This window comes from Leucoraja erinacea, chromosome 39, assembly GCF_028641065.1.
Source record: "Leucoraja erinacea ecotype New England chromosome 39, Leri_hhj_1, whole genome shotgun sequence".
Taxonomy (NCBI): Eukaryota; Metazoa; Chordata; class Chondrichthyes; order Rajiformes; family Rajidae; genus Leucoraja; species Leucoraja erinaceus.
The window spans coordinates 2545842-2568632 of NC_073415.1; the positions used below are offsets into that span (position 1 = coordinate 2545842).

The following is a 22791-nucleotide window of genomic DNA, read 5'->3' on the forward strand; positions in this document are numbered from 1 at the left end:
CCTGGATTTTCAGAAAGCCTTTGATAAGGTGCCACACTGGAGGCTGCTATGGAAGCTGGTATCAAAGACCAGATATTAGCATGGATAGCAGGTTTGCTGAATGGCAGAAGACAAAGAGTGGCAATAAAGGGGACTTTTCTGGTTGGCTGCCAGTGACTAGCGGAGTTCCGTAGGACTCGGTGCTGGGGCCGCTGCTCTTCACTTTGTATATTAAGAATTTGGCTGAGGGGATTGAAGACTTTGTGGATGATACAAAAATAGGTGGAGGGGCAGAGAGTGTAGAGAAAGCAAGGACTCTGCAGAAGGACTTGGATAGGTTGGGAGAGAGGGCAGAGAAGTGGCAGATGGAATATAGTGTAGCACAGTGCATTTTGGTAGTAGGAATAAAGCCATAGATTATTTTCTAAATGAGGAGAGAATCCAGATATCGGAGATGTAAAGGGACTTGGGAGTGCTGGTGCAGGTTCTCAAAAAGTTAATCTGAATTGGTAGTAAAGAAAGCAAATGCAATGCTAGCATTTATTTTGAGGGGGCTTGTATACAAAAACAGGGGGGTAATGCTGATGTGTCGAATTCTTTATCTCTTTTGAATTAAGTGTAGCATTAAAAAGATGAATGGTTTTCAGAACATTTTAATTTGGACATTGCTAATGGGATGAAAACTCAACATTGAATGCAACAAAATCAGCAGGGGAACAGCCTGATGAGACTGACACTGAAACAAATTTGCTTTACCTTGCTGCTTGGAGAAGATCTTCTTCTGTCGACGCAGCTTGGTTATTCTTTCAATCACTGGGTTGGAGAAAGTGACCTGCCAAATAACAATTGATAGCAGTGTGTAGAAGCAGTTATGGTGCAGGAGGGCAGCACAGTGGTAGAGTTGCTGCCTTACAATAGGCAATAGGTGCAGGAGTGGGCCATCCAGCCCTTTGAGCCAGCAATTCAATGTGATCATGGCTGATCATCCCCAATCAGTGCCCCGTTCCTGCCTTCTCCCCATATCCCTTGACTCTGCTATCTTTAAGAGTCCTATCTAGCTCTCTCTTGAAAGTATCCAGAGAACTGGCCTCCACCGCCCTCTGAGGCAGAGAATTCCACACTCACAAATTCCACACTCACAACTCTGTGTGAAAAAGTGTTTCCTCATCTCCGTTCTAAATGGCTTACCCCTTATTCTTAAACTGTGGCCCCTGGTTCTGGACATCCCCCAACAACGGGAACATGTTTCCAACCTCCAGCGTGTCCAAACCCTTAACAATCTTATATGTTTCAATAAAATATCCTCTCATCCTAAACTCCAGAGTGTACAAGCCCAGCTGCTCCATTCCCTCAGCATATGACAGTCCCACCATCCCAGGAATTAACCTTGTAAACCTACACTGCACTTAGAGCGCCAGAGACCCAGGTACGATCCTGACTATGGGTGGTGTCTGTATGGAGTTTGCATGTCCTCCCTGTGACCATGTGAGTTTTCTCTGGGTGTTCTGGTTTCCAAAGATGTACAGGTTTATAAGTTTAAGAAAGAACTGCAGATGCTGGAAAAATCGAAGGTAGACAAAAATGCTGGAGAAACTCAGCGGGTGAGGCAGCGTCTATGGAGCGAAGGAATGGGTGACGTTTCGGGTCGAGACCCGAAACGTCACCTATTCCTTCGCTCCATAGATGCTGCCTCACCCGCCGAGTTTCTCCAGCATTTTTGTCTACCTTCAGGTTGATAAGTTAATCGGCTTCGGTAAAATTTATGAATTGTCCATAGTGTGTAGGATAGTGGAGGTGTACGGGGCGTTTGCTGGTCGGCATGGACTCAGTGGCCGAAGGGCCTGTTTCCACGCTGTATCTATAAGGTCTAAAGTAAAGAATCAATCTTGCAATCATTTGAGCACTGCAGCTGGTTGCTGCTCAACTCTGGGGTCACATTTCCAAACCCACATACATGCGTTTCCCCACTTAGCCCTCATTCATTTACGCATTAACACTGAAGAAGACTGTGTTCCCAATCAAACACTTCAGGGATGCGAAGAAAATCCAAAAATCTGAACTCGGATGAATTTGAGTCTGAAGAAGGGTCCAGTTTGATAATGTCACCCATCCATGCTCTCCAGAGATGCTGCCTGACACTCTGAAATACTCCGGCACTTTGTGTTCTTTTGTGTATTAACCAGCAGTTCCTCGTTTCTACTGTGTGTACATGGTGTACGAGAGGTTGCTACCCCTGTTTGGATCTCTAAAGGGAGCTGCTTAACCTTTGGCTGCATATCGGGTTTTTTTTGTAAACCAGCATCTGCAGTTCCTTGTATCCCCATTGAAGTCATGGTGCTTACCTTTCTCCATTTAGTATAAGTAGGCGGGAACTGCAGATGCTGGTTTACACCGAACGTAGACACAAAATGCTGGAGTAACTCAGCAGTTCAGCCTGATCCATGGATAAAAGGAATGGGTGACGTTTTGGGTCGCGACCTTTCTTCAGACCAGGTCTGAATAAGGGCCTCGACCCGAAACTTCATCCATTCCTTCTATCCAGGTTGCTGCCTGTCCCAATGAGTTACTCCAGCATTTTGTCTCTATCTTCCATTTAGTACAACATTACCATGTGAAAGTGGACTACTCTCCTTTAATGATAGGGCACATTTCCAGTGGTTTTGCCACAATCCCTGTGATAACTTGCCAGCAAGTTCAATAGCTTAGCACACAAGTTTCTAATTGCAAAACTCCCTCATTTGCTGAAAGATTACTAGCAGAATCTGTTAGGCCCAGCTCAGTTTCACATCCCCATTCATTTTAGCAGCGGTTTTTAACCACTGTAAAATTGATAGGTTTTATTGTAATATTATACTGAACAAAATGATTTGTGGAATTCCCTGCCAGAGGAGAGGGCAGTGGAGGCCAAATCACTGGATGGATTTAAGAGAGAGTTAGATAGAGCTCTTGGGACTGGTGGAATCAAGGGATACGAGGAGAAGTCAGGCACGGGTTATTGATTGGGGACGATCAGCCATGATCACAGTGAATTACAGTGCTAGCTCAAAGGGACGAATGGCCTCCTCCTGCACCCATTTTCTATGTTTCTATGTAAAATTACATTTTTTAATTATTTGTGCTTGAAGTAATGATTTTCACTTTAAAAAAAAAAAAATTGGTCATATCTTTAGATAATTTCTTTCGTGTCAAAATCTGGAGCAAAAATATAAGCTACTGGAGGAAGTCAGAGGACCGAACAGCATCTGTGGAGGCAGAGGGATGGTTGATGTTTTGGATGGAGACACTGCATCAGGACTCGGTGCGCAGAGGGGAGATATGGGGAGATGGCAGGAGAATGGGGTTAGGAGGGAGCGAGAGATCAGCCATGATTGAATGGTGCCTGATGCTTGAAAGATTCTGCATCAAGGCTGAGAGTTTAGCGGGGAGTTAGCCATTTTCTAAAGAGGTGAGGGCTATGCGGAGATTGGAGCTGTTGGGTTATAGGTGGAGATGTGACGCACAGATTGTCTCGTGCTCCATTTCATAAGACATCGGAGCAGAATTAGGCTATCCGGATCAAGTCTGCTCCCTCATTCGATCATGACTGACCTATTTTTCCCCCTCAGCCCCATTCTCTTGTCTTCTCCCCGCAACCGTTGTCTCCCTCACTAATCAAGAACCCAGCAATCTCTGCTTTTAAAATACCTTTCATCCATCTCAAAGGGCGGATGAGCTCAGAGCGAGCCAACGGACATCCACACTGCAGTAGAAGTTGCTATCACTGTCGTACGAGGTATGCCCGTCGGAAACCAGCACCTCTGCGTCGCTAATGTTTTCAACGATTTAATGATAATATTTAATAATAATAATTCATCCATCTGATGGCCCCTGATGCCTGAGCGATCAGTTCCCTCAGCTTCCACAGATTATTTTTGATCTGCTAAGTTCCTTCAGCAGGTAGACAAAAGTGCTAGAGAAACTCAGCGGGTGCAGCAGCATCCATGGAGCGAAGGAAATGGGTAATGTTTCGCCCCGAAACATTGCCTATTTCTGTAGGGCCTGTTTCCACGCTGCATCTCTAAACTAAACGAATCTAAATCCTATTTTTGCTCACACCGCTTCTGCCTTCCCTACCCCATCTTCCGTATTCCTTCCCCTACCCTCCGCTCTTCTTGCAGACCGAGTCCACAACCTCCTTCGCTCATTCACTGATGGAACTGCTCCTCAGACGTACCTCGGTCAGTAGCACCCCCTGAGGCTCCAGATCCAAGTGGATTTCATGCCGCTGATTGTCCAGGAAATCTTCCAGCTTGAGATACTTTAATGCACAGAGTGAACGCCAATCTCGCCAGTAAACACTGATCTCCAATTCCCGAGTCTGCAATATAAAATATTATTACAATTAATACCTCCAGTTATCAATAGAGTCCAACCATTTCCACAGTAAATACTGACGGCAAGAAAATTAAAAAGACTTCTCACTTAGGGCAGCACAATGGCACAGCGGTAGAGTTGCTGCCTTACAGAGCTTGCAGCACCAGATACCTAGGTTAGATCCCGGCTACGGGTGCTGTCTGTATGGAGTTTGTACGTTCTCCCCGTGACCTGCGTGGGTTTTCTCCGAGATTTCCGATTTCCTCCCTCATTCCAAAGACGCACAGGTTTGTAGGTTAATTGGCTTGGTATAAGTGTAAAATTGTCCCTAGTGTGTGTAGGGTAGTGTTAATGTGTGGGGATCGCTGGTCGGTGCGGACTCAGTGGGCTGAAGGGCCTGATTCTGCACTGTATCTCGAAACAAAACTAAACTAAACAGCATAACAGGCTTTCCAAACAAAAGTACAGACTCCTCAAGCATGAGAAAGGTTACACTGAAGGTTAATGTTAGGTGTAGTTCTTGGGTATGGGTTACTGAGAAGGTGGGGCTCGGAAACATACTGACCATAAGCACCAGCCTCTAATATTCTTATTATCTATTAGAATGATCATGAAGTATGATGCATGTATATAGTCTCCATTTTGTCTGTATAATTCTATAAACCTGTGATTTATATTGGGCACCCTTTTAAATATATAGCCTGCACTAAAAACACGATGATCACAAGGCCTGACGGGGTGCTTGACCAAGGGACAAGAAACTGCAGATGCTGGAATCTTGAATAAAAATCAAACTGCTGGAGGAATTCAGCAAGTCGGGTAGCATTTGTGCAGCATAGACAGGCCCTTGTTCAGACGGAGGGAGGAGGGGAGAGAAAGCTGAAAAAGAGACATGGGGTTTTGGGCAAAGCCTGGCAATTGATATAGGCCATGGGGGTGATAGCGACAAAGGATAGAGGTGGAATGGAGACAAAAGCATGTCAGCTAAGGAAAGAGGAAGAGGAGTGAAATCTAAACCTAGAGGGAGGGATATGGGTGGTAGTACAATAGTTTAGGACAGGCTGTTTAAATGTAGCAGTGAAGATAGAAACACACATGGTCTAGGAGAACTTTGAGAGTTGGCAGAAAAGGGTGAAAAGGGACTAAAGTGAGAGTCTCACATCACAAGATGGAGGCAATGGGGAGAACAAAGGCTTACACACTGGGCGTTAAAAACACCACGGGACACAAGAAATGAGACATACGCAAAGTCAAGTCAAGTTTATTTTCAATAGGAACAAGTGCAAAGTATATAAATCAGTTGGAAAGTTGAACAGAGAAACGGCAGATAGAATTTATCAGATCTCTGTATTATTCCAAATATCGTAGCGGCAACAGGTAAAACCTGAACACAGAAGCTAAGACGACACTAAGGGGAAACACTAATGGGGAACTGCACATTCCCTGTGATGCTTCTTCTGGCAATGTTCCAGTGAATCTCCTCTGCATTCCCTTGTGTGGTATCAAGTTCCTGTAACTGCACATTGAACTCTAGTTGTGACCTAATTATTCCCTGGCCAATAAAGTTAAGTGTCTCTTCCTAACCAGCTTACTTACCTTTCCTGCTACTTTTAAGGGATTTGTGGGCATTACTCCAAGATTTCTGTTCACATACACTTCTCGATACTTAAAAATTCTTCATGTGTTCCTTTTTTGACTTTACTCTCTATATTAGTATCTCTGCAATCAGCTCCACAGAAATCTTCCAAGATTCATCATAGAGTCATAGGGTTATACAACGTGGAAACAGACCCTTCGGCCCAACTTGCCCACGATGACCAACATGACCCAACTACACGTCCCACCTGCCTGCGTTTGGCCCATATTCCTCTAAATCTGCCTATCTATCCAAAATTATATACCCCTGAGAAACCTGATCAATTAATGTGGTAATAGTAAAAATTACTGGTCCTTCACCTTCAGCCAAGGCTAATTGTTTGGAGTCACAGAGCCATAGGGCACAGACAGAGCCACACAGCACAGAAACAAGCCCTACAGACAACTATGTCCATGCCCCTCATTGTATCTACTGGCACTAATGCCATTCACATGCATTATGTCCATGGCCTCCTATGCCTTGGTGATTTAATGGTGATGGAGGCTGTGAGAAGTTCTGCCACCCCCAACTCTTCCGGGAGCACATTCCAGATTGCAACCCACACTAGAGATTTGTATTATCGAAGGAGATTTCTATTATCCCCCCCCCCCCCCAGAATATTAAATATTTCTATCAGATCCTCCCTCAGCCTTCTCCATTCCTGGGGAAACAAGTCTCTCCTTATACAGACGAACCGCATGGTATGAGGTTTGGATTCCGGAAGAAAAACAAACTGCACCACAACTGTACGAAGCGAGGGGGAATTTTATTCCACAAGTAACATTTTTGAGTTGTGATTTGTGAATTCCATAACAACAAATTTCTGTAAATATCTGCAAGGGTTTTCCCCCACACTCCAAAGACGACAGGTTTGTAGGTTAATTGGCTTGGTGTAAATGTAAATTGTCCCCAGGGTGTGTAGGATAGTGTTAGTGTGCGGGGATCGTTGGTCGGTGTGGACATGATAGGCCAAAGGGCCTGTTACTGCACTGTATCTCTAAACTAAACTAAACCTAGTGAATCCTGTCAGTACCCTGTCCAATGCAATCATATCCTGATCTTTACTCAGTAATTAACAGTAATTCACGTGTGTCCATTGTACTCACACGTTCTAACTCCACTGTGAAGTTATGATTCCACGATTGGTCACCTATTGCTTTCCAAGCTGTCTGCCCAACAACTATGTTGTCAAGCTTCAGGACGGCACTCACTTCATCTGGAGGGAAAAAAGAATTGCAAGTATGAGACGTATTATAATCATAACATAGACACAAAAAGATGGAGTTACTCAGCGGGTCTGGAGAAAAGGAATAGGTGACGAGGAAAAGGGTCTCGACCCGAAACGTCACCTATACCTTTTCTCCAGGGATGCTGTCTGACCCGCAGAGTTACTCCAGCTTTCTGTGTCTATCTTCGGTTTAAACCAGCATCCGCAGTTCCTTCCTACACATGGAGCAAACATAATCCTGCACAAAAGGACACAAAGTCTTGGAGTAATTCAGCGGGTCAGGCAGCGTCTCTGGAGAACATGGATAGATTCGTTTTTGGTCGGGACCCTTCTTCAGACTGGCACTTCCACCACTTTTTGTCCTTTTGTGTAAACCAACACCTACAGTTCCATGATTCTACATCAATCCTACTCAGTCCGGGGATGGCGTTTTCCTCACATCTCCTGGAATCCCTCAAACATATCAGCTGTGTTTGTTGTGCATATTACAATTAAGCTTAACAATATCCTTGCCTGCACTTGCCCATTCCACACTTTTCAGAAGGATGGACTAAATACGTTGTGAGGTGTAGACGTTTTAATTAATCCCAAATGTGCTCCATCCAAGTAAAATTATACCATCCCAGCAACTTCACTGCTGTGAAACACCATTCCCCTGATTAACACCATGCCCCTGATTAACACTTTTAAAGTCACAAGAAAGCTTCCAAACAATCATTTTAAATGTATCTATAGCATTAAAATAATCACAGTGATTCACAAAATTAAAACATTTTAATATATCAAACATGATACGATAATAAGGTGGAATATTTCTTGAATAAAGTTATTTAAGATATTAAAGTCAGTTAAGGTGGATATTGATATATATTATATAACTTTCTGTGCCAGAAGGAGGGAAAAAAGTACTTAAACTATTCCTGTCTACGTGATATTGCGTGTTCCATTACTCCTGACGTTAGCAATCAAACAAAACAAAAATAAGGACATTCTGGGATTGCAGCTGTAATTTACCTTAAACTGAAAATATAAAGAAAACTGTATGGTTTCTACAAAACATTTTACGTCACAAATGTGGGTCAAATCATTTTGTTTATTTGACCTGAAATGTTATCTTGGTTTCTCATTCCACTGGTGAAGCCTGACCTACCAAGTGTTTCCAGCACTTTATAGGTTTTATTTAACAAAGACAGCTTGCTTGTCTATTGTACTTATGGATTTAGCTAATGTTCCATTTTAGTTCAATTGAAAATCTAAAAGGTACAGGAATTTGTTGAAAATCACTCAACTGGACAAATCTTCGGTTTTCATGAAGTTACGACCGCTGCCACTCCCGCTCCTTCCATACAAGCCCCGGCTGGTCCTGCTCATGAAAGAATTCCTACTGTCATTGGGGCTGTATGCAGGCAGAGGAGTACCTGACCCTCGAGAGCGCCCTGGGACCGACTCCAGTAGACCCGTGCAGCCCACAACACGGACCTCCAACATGCCTGAAACACACAAACAGTAAACGTCAAAGTGCCATGTGTTGCTCTATCTATTCACCCATCTCCATTCAAAATGGACCATGCTTTATTATTTATTTACCCAATTCTCTCCTTTCGTTGAACTGTGAATACCACCGACAATGAGTCCACTTACAATTGCATCAGCATTTTGTGCAGACCTCTACAGGGATACACAGCTGAATGTGCCTTCTGCTGCTTCGTAAAGCCGCCTTTGGTATACGCTGCGCATTTCTGGTTGCCCCATTAAGAAGATAGAACAGCACTGCACAGAGTCCATGCAGGTAGCATTCACTGCCCAACCCATATCAATCATCTTTATCACTTCAACAAACTAAAATCTTCGTAACAACCTCAAAAAACTTTCCAATTCACCACGAATATTATGCAACTTAGTCCCTGGTCAAGTCTACCAAGATCAAATCTTCGATAACTTTTGTCTGCTGCTTCTCTAACCATTTGAACAGTGTAAAAGTCCTCTAACGCCCTCCTCATTCTGTGCCATTTCAGAGCTCTTTCAGTGGTTTAAATTATTCCACAGCCTTGCCGAAGATATTTATTATTGGATGACAGAATGGAGGCGAGGTGAGTTGAACATGTTGCCATTGGTGCTGTGGATTAAATCCACTCCAGTGGGAAATCTGTTGAAGGCTCGGTTCAGTTTAGTTTATTGTCATGTGAAGTGAAAGTGAGGTGCAGTGAAAAGCTCTTGTTGCCTGCTAACCAGCCAGCAGAAAGACCAGTGTGAAAGGTCTTTCCGCTGATAAGGGAAGGGAATAACATTTAGTGCAAGGTAAAGCTAGTAGGGTCCGATCAAAGGTAGTCCGAGGGTCCCCAATGAGATAGATAGTAGTTCAGGACTGCTCTCTGGTTGGGGTAAGATGGTTCACTTGCCATTGTGCCACGGGACTTTGGGAGGTGCAATCTGTGCATGCCGCTGAGGAAAGCAGCCCCGACGTCGGAAAACCCCGGCCTGCGGACAATGACACAGCGGGGCCCTGCAACTGCGGACTTGGGGAGGCCCTGACCACGGGGAACAGTGGAAACTGACTTTGGTGCTCCCACACAGGAAATGGAACTGTGTGGGGATGTTTTATGTCAAACCCTATAGTGTGTTGTGTCCTGTTGATTTTTATTGTATGGCTGTATGGAAATTCATTTCACTGTGCCATCAGGCACACGTGACAATTACATCTATCTTGAATCTTGAATCTTGAAACGGTGAGGTGCAATCTTGCAATAAGAAAGATCGAGAAAAGTGTTGGGGCAATGACACAGCTTGGTCTGCACTCACACTACCTCTAGCACAGTGGAAATGCTCCAAAGGAAATGGAACAATAGAGGATGCAGTAACATCCACTATACATGATCTTTTTGAGCTCCAACATAAGGGACTCAACTTGAGCTACCTGCAGAAATTCATGGCCACTCCAGTTAATGTTTCGGGTCAAGGTCTTTATCTGAGACATTAAATCCATTTCTCGTTCCATTGATGCTACCAGCTTGTCGAGAGCTTCCAGCATCCCCTGTTTCTATTTCAGATTTCTAGTATCTGCAGTGTTCTGATTCTTGTTGTTGCTCCATTCAATCATTGCTTCATGATGACATGCAAACTGTCATCCTAACTAATGAGTGCCCAAGGGAGACAAAAATAAACCGGAAAAAAGTGAGAGACTATTCCCATTAGCGGGTAGGGCAAGTAGCAGGAGACATAGAATGAAAACAACTAGCAAAAGTGACAAGTGGGAAGCTTCTCTTATTCAGCAAGTGGTTATGGCTGGGAACATGATGGCGAGGAGTAGAGGCAGCACAGTGGAGCCGCTGCCTCACATCGCCAGAGACGCAAGTTCCATCCTCACCCTGGTTGTTGTCTGTGTGGAGTTTGCACGTTCTCCCTGTGACCATGTGGGTTTCCCCCCACATCCCAAAGACTTCCAGCTATGATGCGAAGGATGGAGGGGAGTGGAAATAGCTTGATTGCTCTTATACTGAGCTGCTACAGATTTGATGGGCTAATGCTGAAACCAATCTACAAACTCGTATTTAACTGGAAATTGTAACCTGGATTGTTCACAATAAAACAAAATGGTTTAACAATATCCATCAAGGATGGAAACCTAGCACTCCTACCTAGCCTGGATTGTGTGGTTGATCCTTCTTGTTAATGGTATCCATTGGCCTGAAGGGCCTGTCCCAATTTCATGACCTAATTCACGACCTTTTTTACTCGAGGACATTTTTCATCATGTTGGAAAAAAACGCCCGACCTACTTGATGCCACGAGTACCTACGACTAGCATCACAACCTGCCTACGACCTCGTGACGACCATGCTGCGAGTACGAGTCAAGGGCAAACTCGGCAGAGATCATGAAATAGGTCATAAAAATGGGACAGGCCCTTTACCAGTAACACGGATATCCTGAGAATGTATTCAGGCCAATCCAAATGCATACCTGTTAGTGGCGAAGGTTTGTACAGTGTGCTGTACTGGTTCTGTTGATACGAAGCATTGATCCGATTACTGAATGCTGGAGAGCACAACATGACGAGTTCCTCTTTAATAATACACCCTTTGGGATGATCTTCTGGGAGCTCGTTTACTCTCTGCTCCAGAGAATGTTTCAATAGGTCCAGCTTTTCACTTGACTCGTTCAGCCTGGATTGAGCCTAGGATGCAAAAGGAATATTTTTGATATATGGTGTACATCACTTCAAGCTAATTAAAAAGATTCTTACACAAACCAGACTTGTGTGACTGATCCTGTACTAATCCTACAATGATTCCAGCGTAATTAAAAAATATGCTCTAAATGCTTTGCCAGCTTTTTTTCAAGCACCTTTTCATTTAGACAATAGATAATAGACAATAGGTGCAGGAGTAGGCCATTCGGCCCTTCGAGCCAGCACCGCCATTCAATGCTCTTTCATTGAACTTTTGCTCATTAAAAGTCATTTGGATGGGTACATGGAAAGAAACTATAAAGAGGGATATATGCTAAACACGGGAACAGGGTCTAGGTTAAATGGAGCACTTTGGTCAGAATAGACCTGTTGGGCCAAAGGGCCTGCTGGTATGTAATGTATGAGTCCATATTACTCCTCCTTTTGAATTTGTCTTCCTTTATTTACTTCTTATCACTCATCAATTCCCATCAGATTCTACCACAGTTAGAATCCGTGTTCAGTTCTGGGCACCCTGTTATAGGAAAGATATAGTCAAGCTTGAAAGGTGTGAGCTTCAGGGAGATGTTGAGTAGGTTGGGTCCCTATTCCTTGGAGCACAGGAGGATGAAGGGTGATCTTATGAGGTATACATAAGCACGAGAGGAATAGATCGGGCAGATGGATCCGAAGCGTCGCCCATTTCTTCTCTCCAGAGATGCTGCATGTCCCGCTGAGTTACTCCAGCTTTTTGTGTCTATCTTCAATGTGAATAGGCAAATTGGTCAGCATGAATTTGGTGAGCTGAAAGACCCATTTCTGTGCTGCACAACTAATGGCTCTGAAATAAAGTTGCACAAATCCTCAGTGCTGAGATTGCTCAGGCCGCGATGGTTACATTTGCATCTTCACCTGCTGCAGGTGAGGTGTCAGATGACGAGAGGATTACAAATGGGACATAGACACAAAGTGCTGGAGTAACACAGCGGGAGGGAAAGCAAGGGTTACAGTACTTGAAGTTGGAGAAATCAATGTTCATCCCACTGGGTTCCAGTTTCAAGTAAACCTTGCTTTACCCTCTCGCTCCATCCCTCCCCCACCCGAGTTCTCCGACTTGTTTCACTGCCCTCCCGATTAATTGTACTGTTTGTACGCCTCGCCGTCACCCTCCCCTCAGTTAACACAGAATCATTCGACATTTCCTTGATCATAGTCATACAGTGTGTAAACAGGCCCAACTTGCCCACACCGGCAAACATGTCCCAGCTACGCTAGTCCCACCTGCCTGTATTTGGTCCATATCCCTCCAAACCCGTCAATCCATGCACCTGCATGTTTCTTAAACGTTGGGTTAGTCCCAGCCTCAACAACCTTATCTGGCAGCTTGTTCTATACACCCACCACCCTTTGTGTGAAAGAGTTTGGTTTAAACCAGTGTCTGCAGTTCCTTCCTACACGTTTTGCCTATTTACATTAATCATATTTGCCCACATTAGGTCCTTATTTTTTTAGGCCTTGTCCATTCAAGAATCTGTCCAAACATTACTCATAAGTAATGATTCTATCTGATTCCACCATGTCCTCTGATAGCGCCAGAGACCCGGGTTCGATCCTGACTGCGACCGCTACGGGTTACCAATAAAGACAAATGTGTCAAATGCCTTCTTCATCTCCCGGTCTACCCAAGTCCAGGGTGACATGCTTTTACAGACTGTTGTGCAATAAACCACTGCCCAATAATATGGTCAGCTCCAGAACATTATTCCCCTGGTTCCTTACCTCAGACAGCGCCTTCTTATCGTGTACCTTCCCTGACCCCAGAAGGCGAAGAACATTTTTGGCACCTTCTGATACTGCATATTCCACACGGACATGATGCCGCAGCTCTTCAATTCTTATTTCAAGGAGACTAATTTCCGGCTTGGCTTTAAAAGTAAATAAAAAGGACATGCATTAATAAAGGTAAATAATGTCAATGCATACTTATTTGTCCTCAACTGGCATAGTGCTCAGAGATTTTGTCTTTGTGGGCTGCAAATGTGTGTTTAATGGCACCTCATAAAGTGAAGAATAATAAGAATAGCAGAAATAGAAGCAAGTGTAGCAGCTGCCTTAAGCAGGCGGTGTAGTCTCACAACCTAATTCACGACCTCTGCCGAGTTTGCCCTTGACTCGTACTTGCAGCATGGTCGTCACGAGGTCGTAGCAGGCGATGATGCCAGTCGTAGGTACTCGTGGCATCAAGTAGGTCGGGGCGATTTTTTCTAGCATGATGAAAAATGCCCATGAGTAAAAAAGGTCGCGAATTAGGCTGTGAAAGTGGGACAGGCCCTTTACAGTACCAGAGTTCCAGGTTCGATCGTGACTACGGAGACTGTCTGTAGAGAGTTTGCACCTTCTCCTTGTCACCACGTGGGTTTTCTCTCGACCCTCGGACTATCTTTGATCGGACTTTACTAGACTTTATCTTGCACTAAACATTACTCATGTTATTCCCTCATCATGTATCTGTACACTGTGGATGGCTCGATTGTAATCATGCATTGTCTTTCCGCAGACTGGTCATCATGCAACAAAAGCTTTTCACTGTACCTCGATACACGTGACAATAAACTAAACTGGTTACACTCTTCCAAATGCGAATCCTTATGTGTGCCCTTTTGTATTTACTTTCCCTTGCTGTCTTGTCTTCCAATTAGCAAACTATTACATTCTTACATTCATTCCTTCCATGTCTTTATCTTATTTCCCATCTTTAGGTTTTATCATCAATTCTTCTATCCATCCTTCCATCTGATAGGGTTTGGCATTAAAATATGCAGATGTCTCTCTTGCAATCTATTTTTAACACTCTATAAAGAATGAGCTGTTTTTATTATTGATTCACAACTCCTGTGTTGACTTAAAGTGTGTTTATCTTTGGTCTTTGCTTTTCCACAATGTACAGAGGAAACGGGATCTAATAAATAATCTGAACTGTCAGCAATAATACATTTGAGATAGAAACAGTATATTATTCACTTAATTTAATGTTCATTGATGTCAAAAAGGTAATCCTTTTATTTGTGAGAATGATTTCTCCGTATATGAATGATATAGAAACATAGAAAATAGGTGCAGGAGTAGGCCATTCGGCCATTCGATATGATCACGGCTGATCATCCAACTCAGTATCCGGTACCTGCCTTCTCTCCATGCCCCCTGATCCCTTTAGCCACAAGGGCCACATCTAACTCCCTCTTAAATATAGCCAATGAACTGTGACGTTCAATGTACCAATGTAAATGTACCAATTTGACGGTACACTTTAGAAACGAATGACTAATCCACGATTATCACCAAGCTCTCTTACAAATATTACCTTGACCATCCTCAATTTCCACGTGCATCTCATCTGCCTGTATCGCTTTGCGGATCTGCATGCGGATCACTTCAATTTTGATTTTACTGTCCTGCAGCATCTGTTGAGCCGTGGAGAGCATCTTTCGATCCTGTGGAATTAAGACAAAATCACAATTTGACTGCCTTACTTGTTCAAGTGGGTCTGTGGTGAGCCAAGGATGATAAAGTTGAATGGAAGAGAAAATAATTAATTTTAAAGTCAAAAGACAGAGTGGAGTGATCCAAATAGATTTTCTGTATATAGATACACAGAATATGAAATGGCAGACAATGGCTCCAATGGTCAATGGTTAGTGGATCCTTTATTGTCTCGTGTACCAGGTACAATGAAACACAGTTTTTGCACACAGATCCGCAAGACTATCCCAGTACATAAACACGACCACCCCAGTTAGTGCAGTATGCATAGAGCAGCCCACCGAGTCCATTTACAAGAGGTTTGACCAGGGTGTGTAAGAAAGAACTGCAGATGCTGGTTTAAATTGAAGGCAGACATAAAATGCTGGAGTAACTCAGCGGGTGAGGCAGTATCTCTGGAGGGAAGAAATGGGTGACGTTTCGGGTCGAGATCCTTCTTCAGGTTTGACCAGGGGCTGGGAGCTATCAGGTTTCAAGGTCTACATGCAGACTGGTAAAAAGGGAAGAGTAATTAAGAAGGAAAGAGTCTGAAGAAGGGTCCTGACCCGAAACGTCTCCCATGCTTTTTCTCCAGAGATGCTGCCTGACCCACTGAAGTACTCCAATGCTGGAGAAACTCAGCGGGTGAGAGAGCATCTATGAAGCGAATGAATAGGTGACGTTTCGGGTCGAGACACTTCTTCAGACTGAAGTAGTCTGAAGAAGGGTCTCGACCTGTAACGCCACCTGTTCCTTCGCTCCATAGATGCTGCCTCACCCGCTGAGTTTCTCCAGCATTTTTATCTACCTTCGATTTTTCCAGCATCTGCAGTTCTTTCTTAAACACTGACATACTCCAGTACTTTGCTATCTACCTTCGAGAGTAATTAAGGGTTTAGTTGAGTCGTTAAGGAATAATTAATAATGAAATCATACATTGATCAGAGAAGACTAAAGATAAATTAACAAATAGGAAACATAAGAACACAAACAGAAACAGGAGTAGGCCATTTGAAACTGGTATATGCTCCATTGTTCATCTTTTACCTCAGCAGCACCCCTTCATCAAAAGTGATCTCCCTATGCAAGGATATAAATATGTTATGGAGTATAGGAAGGAACTACAGATGCTGGTTTAATCCAGAGATAGACACAAAAAACTGGAGTAACTCAGCGGGTCAAGCAGCATCTTTGGAGAAAAGGAATACGTGAAGCTTCAGGTTGAAATCCTTCCTCAGGCTGAGAGTCAGGGGATATAGACGGTGATATAGAGAGATATAGAACAAATTATGGAATGAAATGCAAAACAGTACCACTGATCAAGGAAAGGTAGAGCCTACAATGCTCCATTGTTGGCTGTGCGGTAGGAGATAACGAGTTATACAGACAATGAAACTCAACAGGACGACAGTGTAGCTAGTACAACGACGAGGTTGGGGGAGGGGCGGAATGAGAAGGGAAGTTAGAAAGTTAGAGAAATCAACATTCATACCACTGGGTTGCTGAAATATGAGGTGCTGGTCCTCCAAATTGTGTGGCCTCACACTAACAATGGTGGCGGCCAAGACAGAAAGGTTAGTATGGGAATGGGAATGGGAAGGGGAGTTAAAGTGTTTAGCAACCGGGAGATCACCCGTTAAAGCAGGTCAGCTAAGGGTTATTGAACGAATACCTGGAATAAATGGATTGTCTTATGAAGAAAGGGTGGTCAGGCTACATTTAGACTAGGAGTTCGGAACACTGAAGTAAAACTTATAAGATCCTGACAAGCCTTGACAGAATGGAGAGGATATTTCTTAATGTGGAAACATTATTTAAAAGTAAAGGGTTGTCTTAAAAGGGATGAGCCCTTCTGGCTAACATTGTGGAATTAAGAAATAAATTAAACAAAGACACAAAAATGACAGTTTGTAGATTACCTCTTGTGCCATTTGCTGGTAAGTATAACAACTAGAGGATTGAACAGATACATATGGCTGATGCGAGGAGATGAGAAGAGAGTGTAGTCTTAATTAGGATTAAAATTCACATATGTGAAGGCCTATTAAACAGACTTGAGAGGCACGGTGGAATTAACAACATGGGATTGACATTTTTATCATTAACAATGTCCTGACTAATAGCACGGGAACAGGTTCTAAGTATTCATCTAAACAGAAAAGATAGGAAAGGGAAGAAAGCATTGATGAAGGTGAATATTATAGTACTGGAGAGCTGAGATCCTGGAATGAAGGAGAATAGAACCTCGCTGCTTATTATTTATAAGCAAGAGAAGTGTGAATTGTATTGTATTGTATTGTATATCTTTATTGTCATTTCCTGAGTATTCACATACCCAGAGGAAACAAAAAAACGTTGCTCAACCAGTGTCCATTCAGTGTGCATTAAAATAAATAGAAATAAAAATACATACATCATGAACAAATTTAACACTCTACTAAACATTCAACAGGCGTTCCGATCGGCAGCGGCACCAGATACCGCCTGACCAACTGAGTTCTTCCAGCACTTTGTGTTTTGCTCAAGATTCCCACATCTGCAGTTTCTTGCGTCTCCGGGTATTAAATGGATATGTTTGCATCGGTTTTCACCAGGGAAGAAGATACTTCCGTAATAGTGAAGGGAATGACAGCCGAGACACTAACTGCATTAAAAATTGATAACATGCATATGTTAGGAAAGTTAGATGAGCTTCGGAGTAAATCACCAGAACTGGATGGAACATCTCGGAACAGGAGGAAATACAGAAGAACGATGGATATTGAGAGGTTCAGCAGGGAAAAGTAGGAAGCACATGTCAGGTATAGGAAATTGGTATCAAAGGAGTCACTTGAGGTTTATAGTTGATATAGACGAGGAGAAAAAGTTTAGTTTATTATTGTCACATGTATGTACCGAGGTACAGTGATAAGGTTTGTGTTGCATGCTATTCAGTCAGCGAAAAGACTACATGATTACATTCAAGCCGTTCGCAGTGTACAGGTACAGGATAAAGAGTATAACGTTTAGTGCAAGATAATGTCCAGTAAAGTCTGATTACAATTAGTTTGAAGGTCTCCAATGAGGTAAATGGGAGGTCAGGGCCGCTGTTTAGTTGGTGAGAGGACGTTTCAGTTGCCTGTTAACAGCTGGGAAGAAACTATCCCTGAATCAGGAGGCGTGCGTTCTCACACTTCTGAATCTCTTGTCTGATGGTAGAGGAGAGAAGAGGGCGTGTCCAGGGTGAGACGGATCCTTGATTTTGCTGATGACCTTGCCAAGGCAGCGTGAAGTGTAGATGTAATCAATGGAAGGGAACTTGGTTTGCATGAAAAGGGGCCATGGTATAACCTTGGCAAGTGTGATTAGAGAGAAACCAAGAACCTTTCATGTGTATATTAGAATCAAGAGGGTTGCTTAGGAAACAGTAGGTCCCTCGGGGAACAAAAAAATAATCGATGTGTGGAGCCAGGGGATAGAAGCCAGGTCCAAAATGAATACTTCTCATCGGTATTCATCAGGGTGAAGGATGTGGAGTTAAAAGGAAGAGTACATTGATATTCTGGAGCTTGTCTGTATCAGGAAGAAGTGTTAGAATATTGGTGCACACTAATCCAAAATGCTAAAGGAAGCAAGCGGCTCTGATGAAGATTTTTGCATCTTTGTTAGCCCCACGTGAAGTATTAGAAGACTGGAGGATGGCTAAGTTTGTCATCTTTTTAAAAAAATACAAGGCTGGAATCCACTGGCTGGTGAGATTAGATCTTAAGGAAGATTCCAAGGAACAGGATTTATGTCCACTTGAAAAAGCAGGGTTTGATTAGGTTTTGTGCAAGGGAGATCATGTCCCATAAATCCAATTATGCTTTTTGAGGAGATAACTAAAAGATTGATGAAGGCAGACTTATGGCATAAGGAATCCAAGGTGTGTTGGCGAACTCGGCCCAAAACTACACCTCGCATTGGCATTGTCGACTCATCAAAATGCTGGTGGAAACCTTACCCTTGATTCCAAGGGATTGGCTCAGAAGTAGAATCAAATAGGCCAAGTGGTCACTTCTTTACTGCAAAACCTACAAATTTATGTACAAATAAAGAATGGCAGATACTGGTTTGGACCAAAGATAGACACAAAGTGCTGAAGTAACTCAGCTGGTCAGGCAGCTTCTCTGGAGATAAAGGATGGGTGACGTTTCGGGTCGGGATCCTTCAATGGGTCCCAACCCGAAACGTCACCCATACCTTTTCTCCAGAGATGCTGCCTGACCCGTTGAAGTACTACATCACTTTGTGTTTATCTTTGGTCCAAATCAGTATCTGCCATTCTTTATTTTTACATACAAATCTATGATTTTTAATACCCTAATCTAATACCCTAATAAGATTTCAGTCTTGGACTAGTTTCTTTGAACACCAATAATTAGTTGGACTCTTTATTTCCAAGATCACTTCAGATCTATAATACAATGGTTGTCCACATTTTAAGTACATATGCCTATTATGCTTATTGGTTCAATTCATATGTAAAAATAACTTTCTGCACAGTCTTAAGCTCAGGAGAACCTTGGCTTATATATATGGATTGCCGTGTCACGTTGCAGGGGATGGAGCACAGTTCCTGGAACAATATTCCCAATCATGGCAGTGGAAGAAAAATATTAAATGTCTAAATTTTACTCCTTGTTTCAAAAACCTGAGCCATTTTTTCTGCATCAACAGGAATGAAAGAGCAGCTAATGCAAAGATTGCTTTGTATATGGAAGCTCAATTACAAAAACTTCTTCCTTACCTTTATGGGTCCAGTGGAGTACATTTGGATCATATTCTCAGCTCCTTGTTTCACCTTCATCTCGATATTTAGCTGCTTTTCAAGTGCCACAATGCGGTTCTTGTTGGCCGTTGAACGAGCCTCTCGGCTCAAAGCACCAGGAGACCGAGGTCCATCTGCACAGAATAATCATTTGTATTTGTTAGTTTTAGTTTAGTTTATTGTCATGTGCTCTGAGGTACAGTGAAAAGCTTTTCTTGCGTGCTAACCAGTCAGCAGAAAGACAATACATGATTACAATCAAACCATTTTCAGTGTATAGATACATGATAAGAGAATAATGTTTAGTGCAAGGTAATGCCAACTGATCAAGGATAGTCCAAGGGTCAGCATTGCAGACGATAGCAGTTCAGCACAGCTCTCTGGCTGTTTCCAGTGCACAAAAACGAGACCAAGCCAGTGCATTAATTACTGATCTGGCGCCATGGCCGATGCCACAACTGCTACAATGAAAGCAGGTACATAAAACTCAGTGAGCTATCCACAACAATACTGCAATCCGGCTGAACTCCACAGTGCTGTTGGATAGGGAGTTCTGGGATTTTGATTCAGCAACAATAAGGGACTGGCACTATATTTTCCACATCAGGAAAAGTTTCTGTGAGCGCTATGGGCCCATGCACCTGCTACCTGAACTGATGGCAGAGGGAATGGTGGTTAGAGGGGTTGCAATCAAGTGAATTGCTTTGTCTCAATGGTGTGAGAATTTTTTTAAAGGAGTTGTTGGGTCTGTACTCATCCAGGCAAGAGCCCAGTCTGAAGAAGGGTCCGAATCAGTTCAATTCAGTTTCAGTTCAGTTGTCACTATCCTCGTTCTCCAGAGATGCTGCCTGACCCGCTGAGTTGCCCAGCTACTTGATGTCTTTTTCAGGCAAGAGTATTCCTTGTAGATGGTGGAGATGCTCTTGGATGCCAGGTGTGTCGCTCACCACACCCAGCCTCAGATCTGCTCTTGTGGCCATGGTATTTCCGGGTCTGATCCAGTTTACTTTCTGATCAATGATGACACCCTCCCAGCACACTCCATCCGCCCCTCCAGAATGTTGATGATTGGGGATTTAGTAATGGTAATACCATGAACAGTGGTTGGACACTTCCTTTTGAAGACAGTCACTGTCTGGCACTTTGTAGCTTGAATGTTACTCACCAATTACCTCCCCCCTTGACTCCATCCAAGGACCCAAGCAGTCTTTCCAGGTGTGGCAGAGGTTCACCTGCACCTCCTCCAACCTCATCTATTGCATCCGCTGCTCTAGGTGTCAGCTGCTCTACATCAGTGAGACCAAGCGTAGGCTTGGTATCGCTTCGCCCAACCTCAGTTCGCAATAACCAACCTGATCTCTCGGTGCCTCAGCACTTCAACTCCCCCTCCCATTCCGAATTCGACCTTTCTGTCCTGGGCCTCCTCCATGGCCAGAGTGAGTCCCACCGTAATTTGGAGGAGCAGCACCTCATATTTCACTTGGGTAGTTTACACCCCAGCGGTATGAACATTGACTTCTCCAATTTCAGGCAGTCCTTGCTTTCTCCTTCTTTCCCCTCCCCTTCTCAGCTCTCCCACAGCCCACTGTCTCCGCCTCTTCCTTTCTTCTTCCCGCCCCCTCCATCCCCTCATCTGTCTGAAGAAGGGTCTCGACCCGAAACGTCACCCATTCCTTCGCTCCATAGATGCTGCCTCACCCGCTGATTTTCTCCAGCATTTTTGTCTACCTCGATTGTTCGAGCATCTGCAGTTCCTTCTTAAACCCCCCAATTATCACTGTGTCTCTGAGCATTGTCTAAGCTGTACTATGTTCAGGCCGCTTCATTTGCCAAGGACTGCATTGGAATTGGACACTATACAATCATTGTGAAATATCCTCACTTCTGACTTGTAGGATCCAAGCAAGGTCATTAGTGAAGCAGAAGAAGATGTTGAGTCCTGGACACTGCACCAGGGATCTCCTGGGGTTGAGATGATAAGCTCCAAACAATTGCAAACATCTTCCGGAAGTGGCGGCGCTGTTGAACGGCTGCGGCTCGCCTGCAGTCCGTCTGTCTTTACTTTTTGTTTTTGTTTTTTTGTCTTGTTTCAGTTATATTTTTGGTTATTAGGTTGCGTTATGTGTGGGGGGGGGGGCTGAAACATGGTTTTCTGTCTCTCCCTTCGGGGGAATGCGACTCTTCTGTCGTATCCCCCTTCTCTGCCTCCGTCTGCACTGAGGCCTAATGGCGGAGCTGGCGGCCTCCAACCTGCGACCGACCTCGAGGCTCCGGAGGCAGAGCCAGCCAGGACTCACCAACGTGAGGCTGGTCGAATTCGGAGCTGTGGCGGCGTTCGGGCGCTCCAGTGTCAACGGCACGACTCGGGGCTGAGACGGCGCTCCGGTGAGGGCGGCCCGGTGCAGGGCTGGGATGGCGCTCCGGTGAGGGCGGCCCGGCCCGGCTCGTGGCTGAGACGGCGTTCCGGTGAGGGCGGCCCGGCGCGGGGCTGAGACGGTGCTTCAGTGGTTGAAGCTGCGTTCCGGTGGCGACGACATGAATCCGGGGATCGGCCGCGGGCCAGTGGACGACATCGTCGGGAGCTCGCAGGTCACAGGCTGGTGCCTGTTTTCCGGAGCTCCCGCGGCAACAGCTGCGTCTGCTGGACTGGAGGGCGGCAGCTTCGACCACCCCGGGCCGCGGAGCTTGAACCGGCCCGTTCGCGGAGTGACTACCATCGCCCGGTGGGGTAACAACATACCGCCTCAGCGCAGAGGGAGAATGAGGGAAGAGACAGTAACCTTAAGACTTTTGCCTCCTTCACAGTGAGGAGGTGCCTGGTGAACTCACTGTGGTGGATGTTAATTTGTGTTTATTGTGTGTTTTGTTGTTTATTATTACATGTATGGCTGCAGGTAATGACTTTTCGTTCAGACAGAAAGGTCTGAATGACAAATAAAGGATCTAATCTAATCTAATCTAATCTTTCCTTTGTTCAAAATATGATTCAAACCACTGGTGTGTTTTCCAATTGCAGGAATATTCAGGATATTCAGGATATTGAATATGCAAGGAGGTGGTTAGAGTCTCTCTTTTATCTTGAGTCACCGACTGGCAATTTTGTCACACAAATGCGACTC

General features: G+C 44.1%; 1 protein-coding gene across 1 annotated transcript in view; it reads right to left on the reverse strand.

The window, feature by feature from the left end:
* Window positions 1-22791, reverse strand: part of LOC129714510 (serine/threonine-protein kinase N2-like) — a 63208-nt gene that overhangs the window by 18357 nt on the left and 22060 nt on the right. The window contains exons 3-10 of the mRNA XM_055664172.1: window positions 19652-19806; window positions 14726-14855; window positions 13144-13289; window positions 11157-11370; window positions 8486-8686; window positions 7075-7184; window positions 4193-4336; window positions 736-811 (exon numbers count right to left, since the gene is read on the reverse strand). Of these exons, the coding sequence (XP_055520147.1) occupies window positions 736-811; window positions 4193-4336; window positions 7075-7184; window positions 8486-8686; window positions 11157-11370; window positions 13144-13289; window positions 14726-14855; window positions 19652-19806 (1176 nt within the window). The remainder of the gene's footprint in view (window positions 1-735; window positions 812-4192; window positions 4337-7074; window positions 7185-8485; window positions 8687-11156; window positions 11371-13143; window positions 13290-14725; window positions 14856-19651; window positions 19807-22791) is intronic.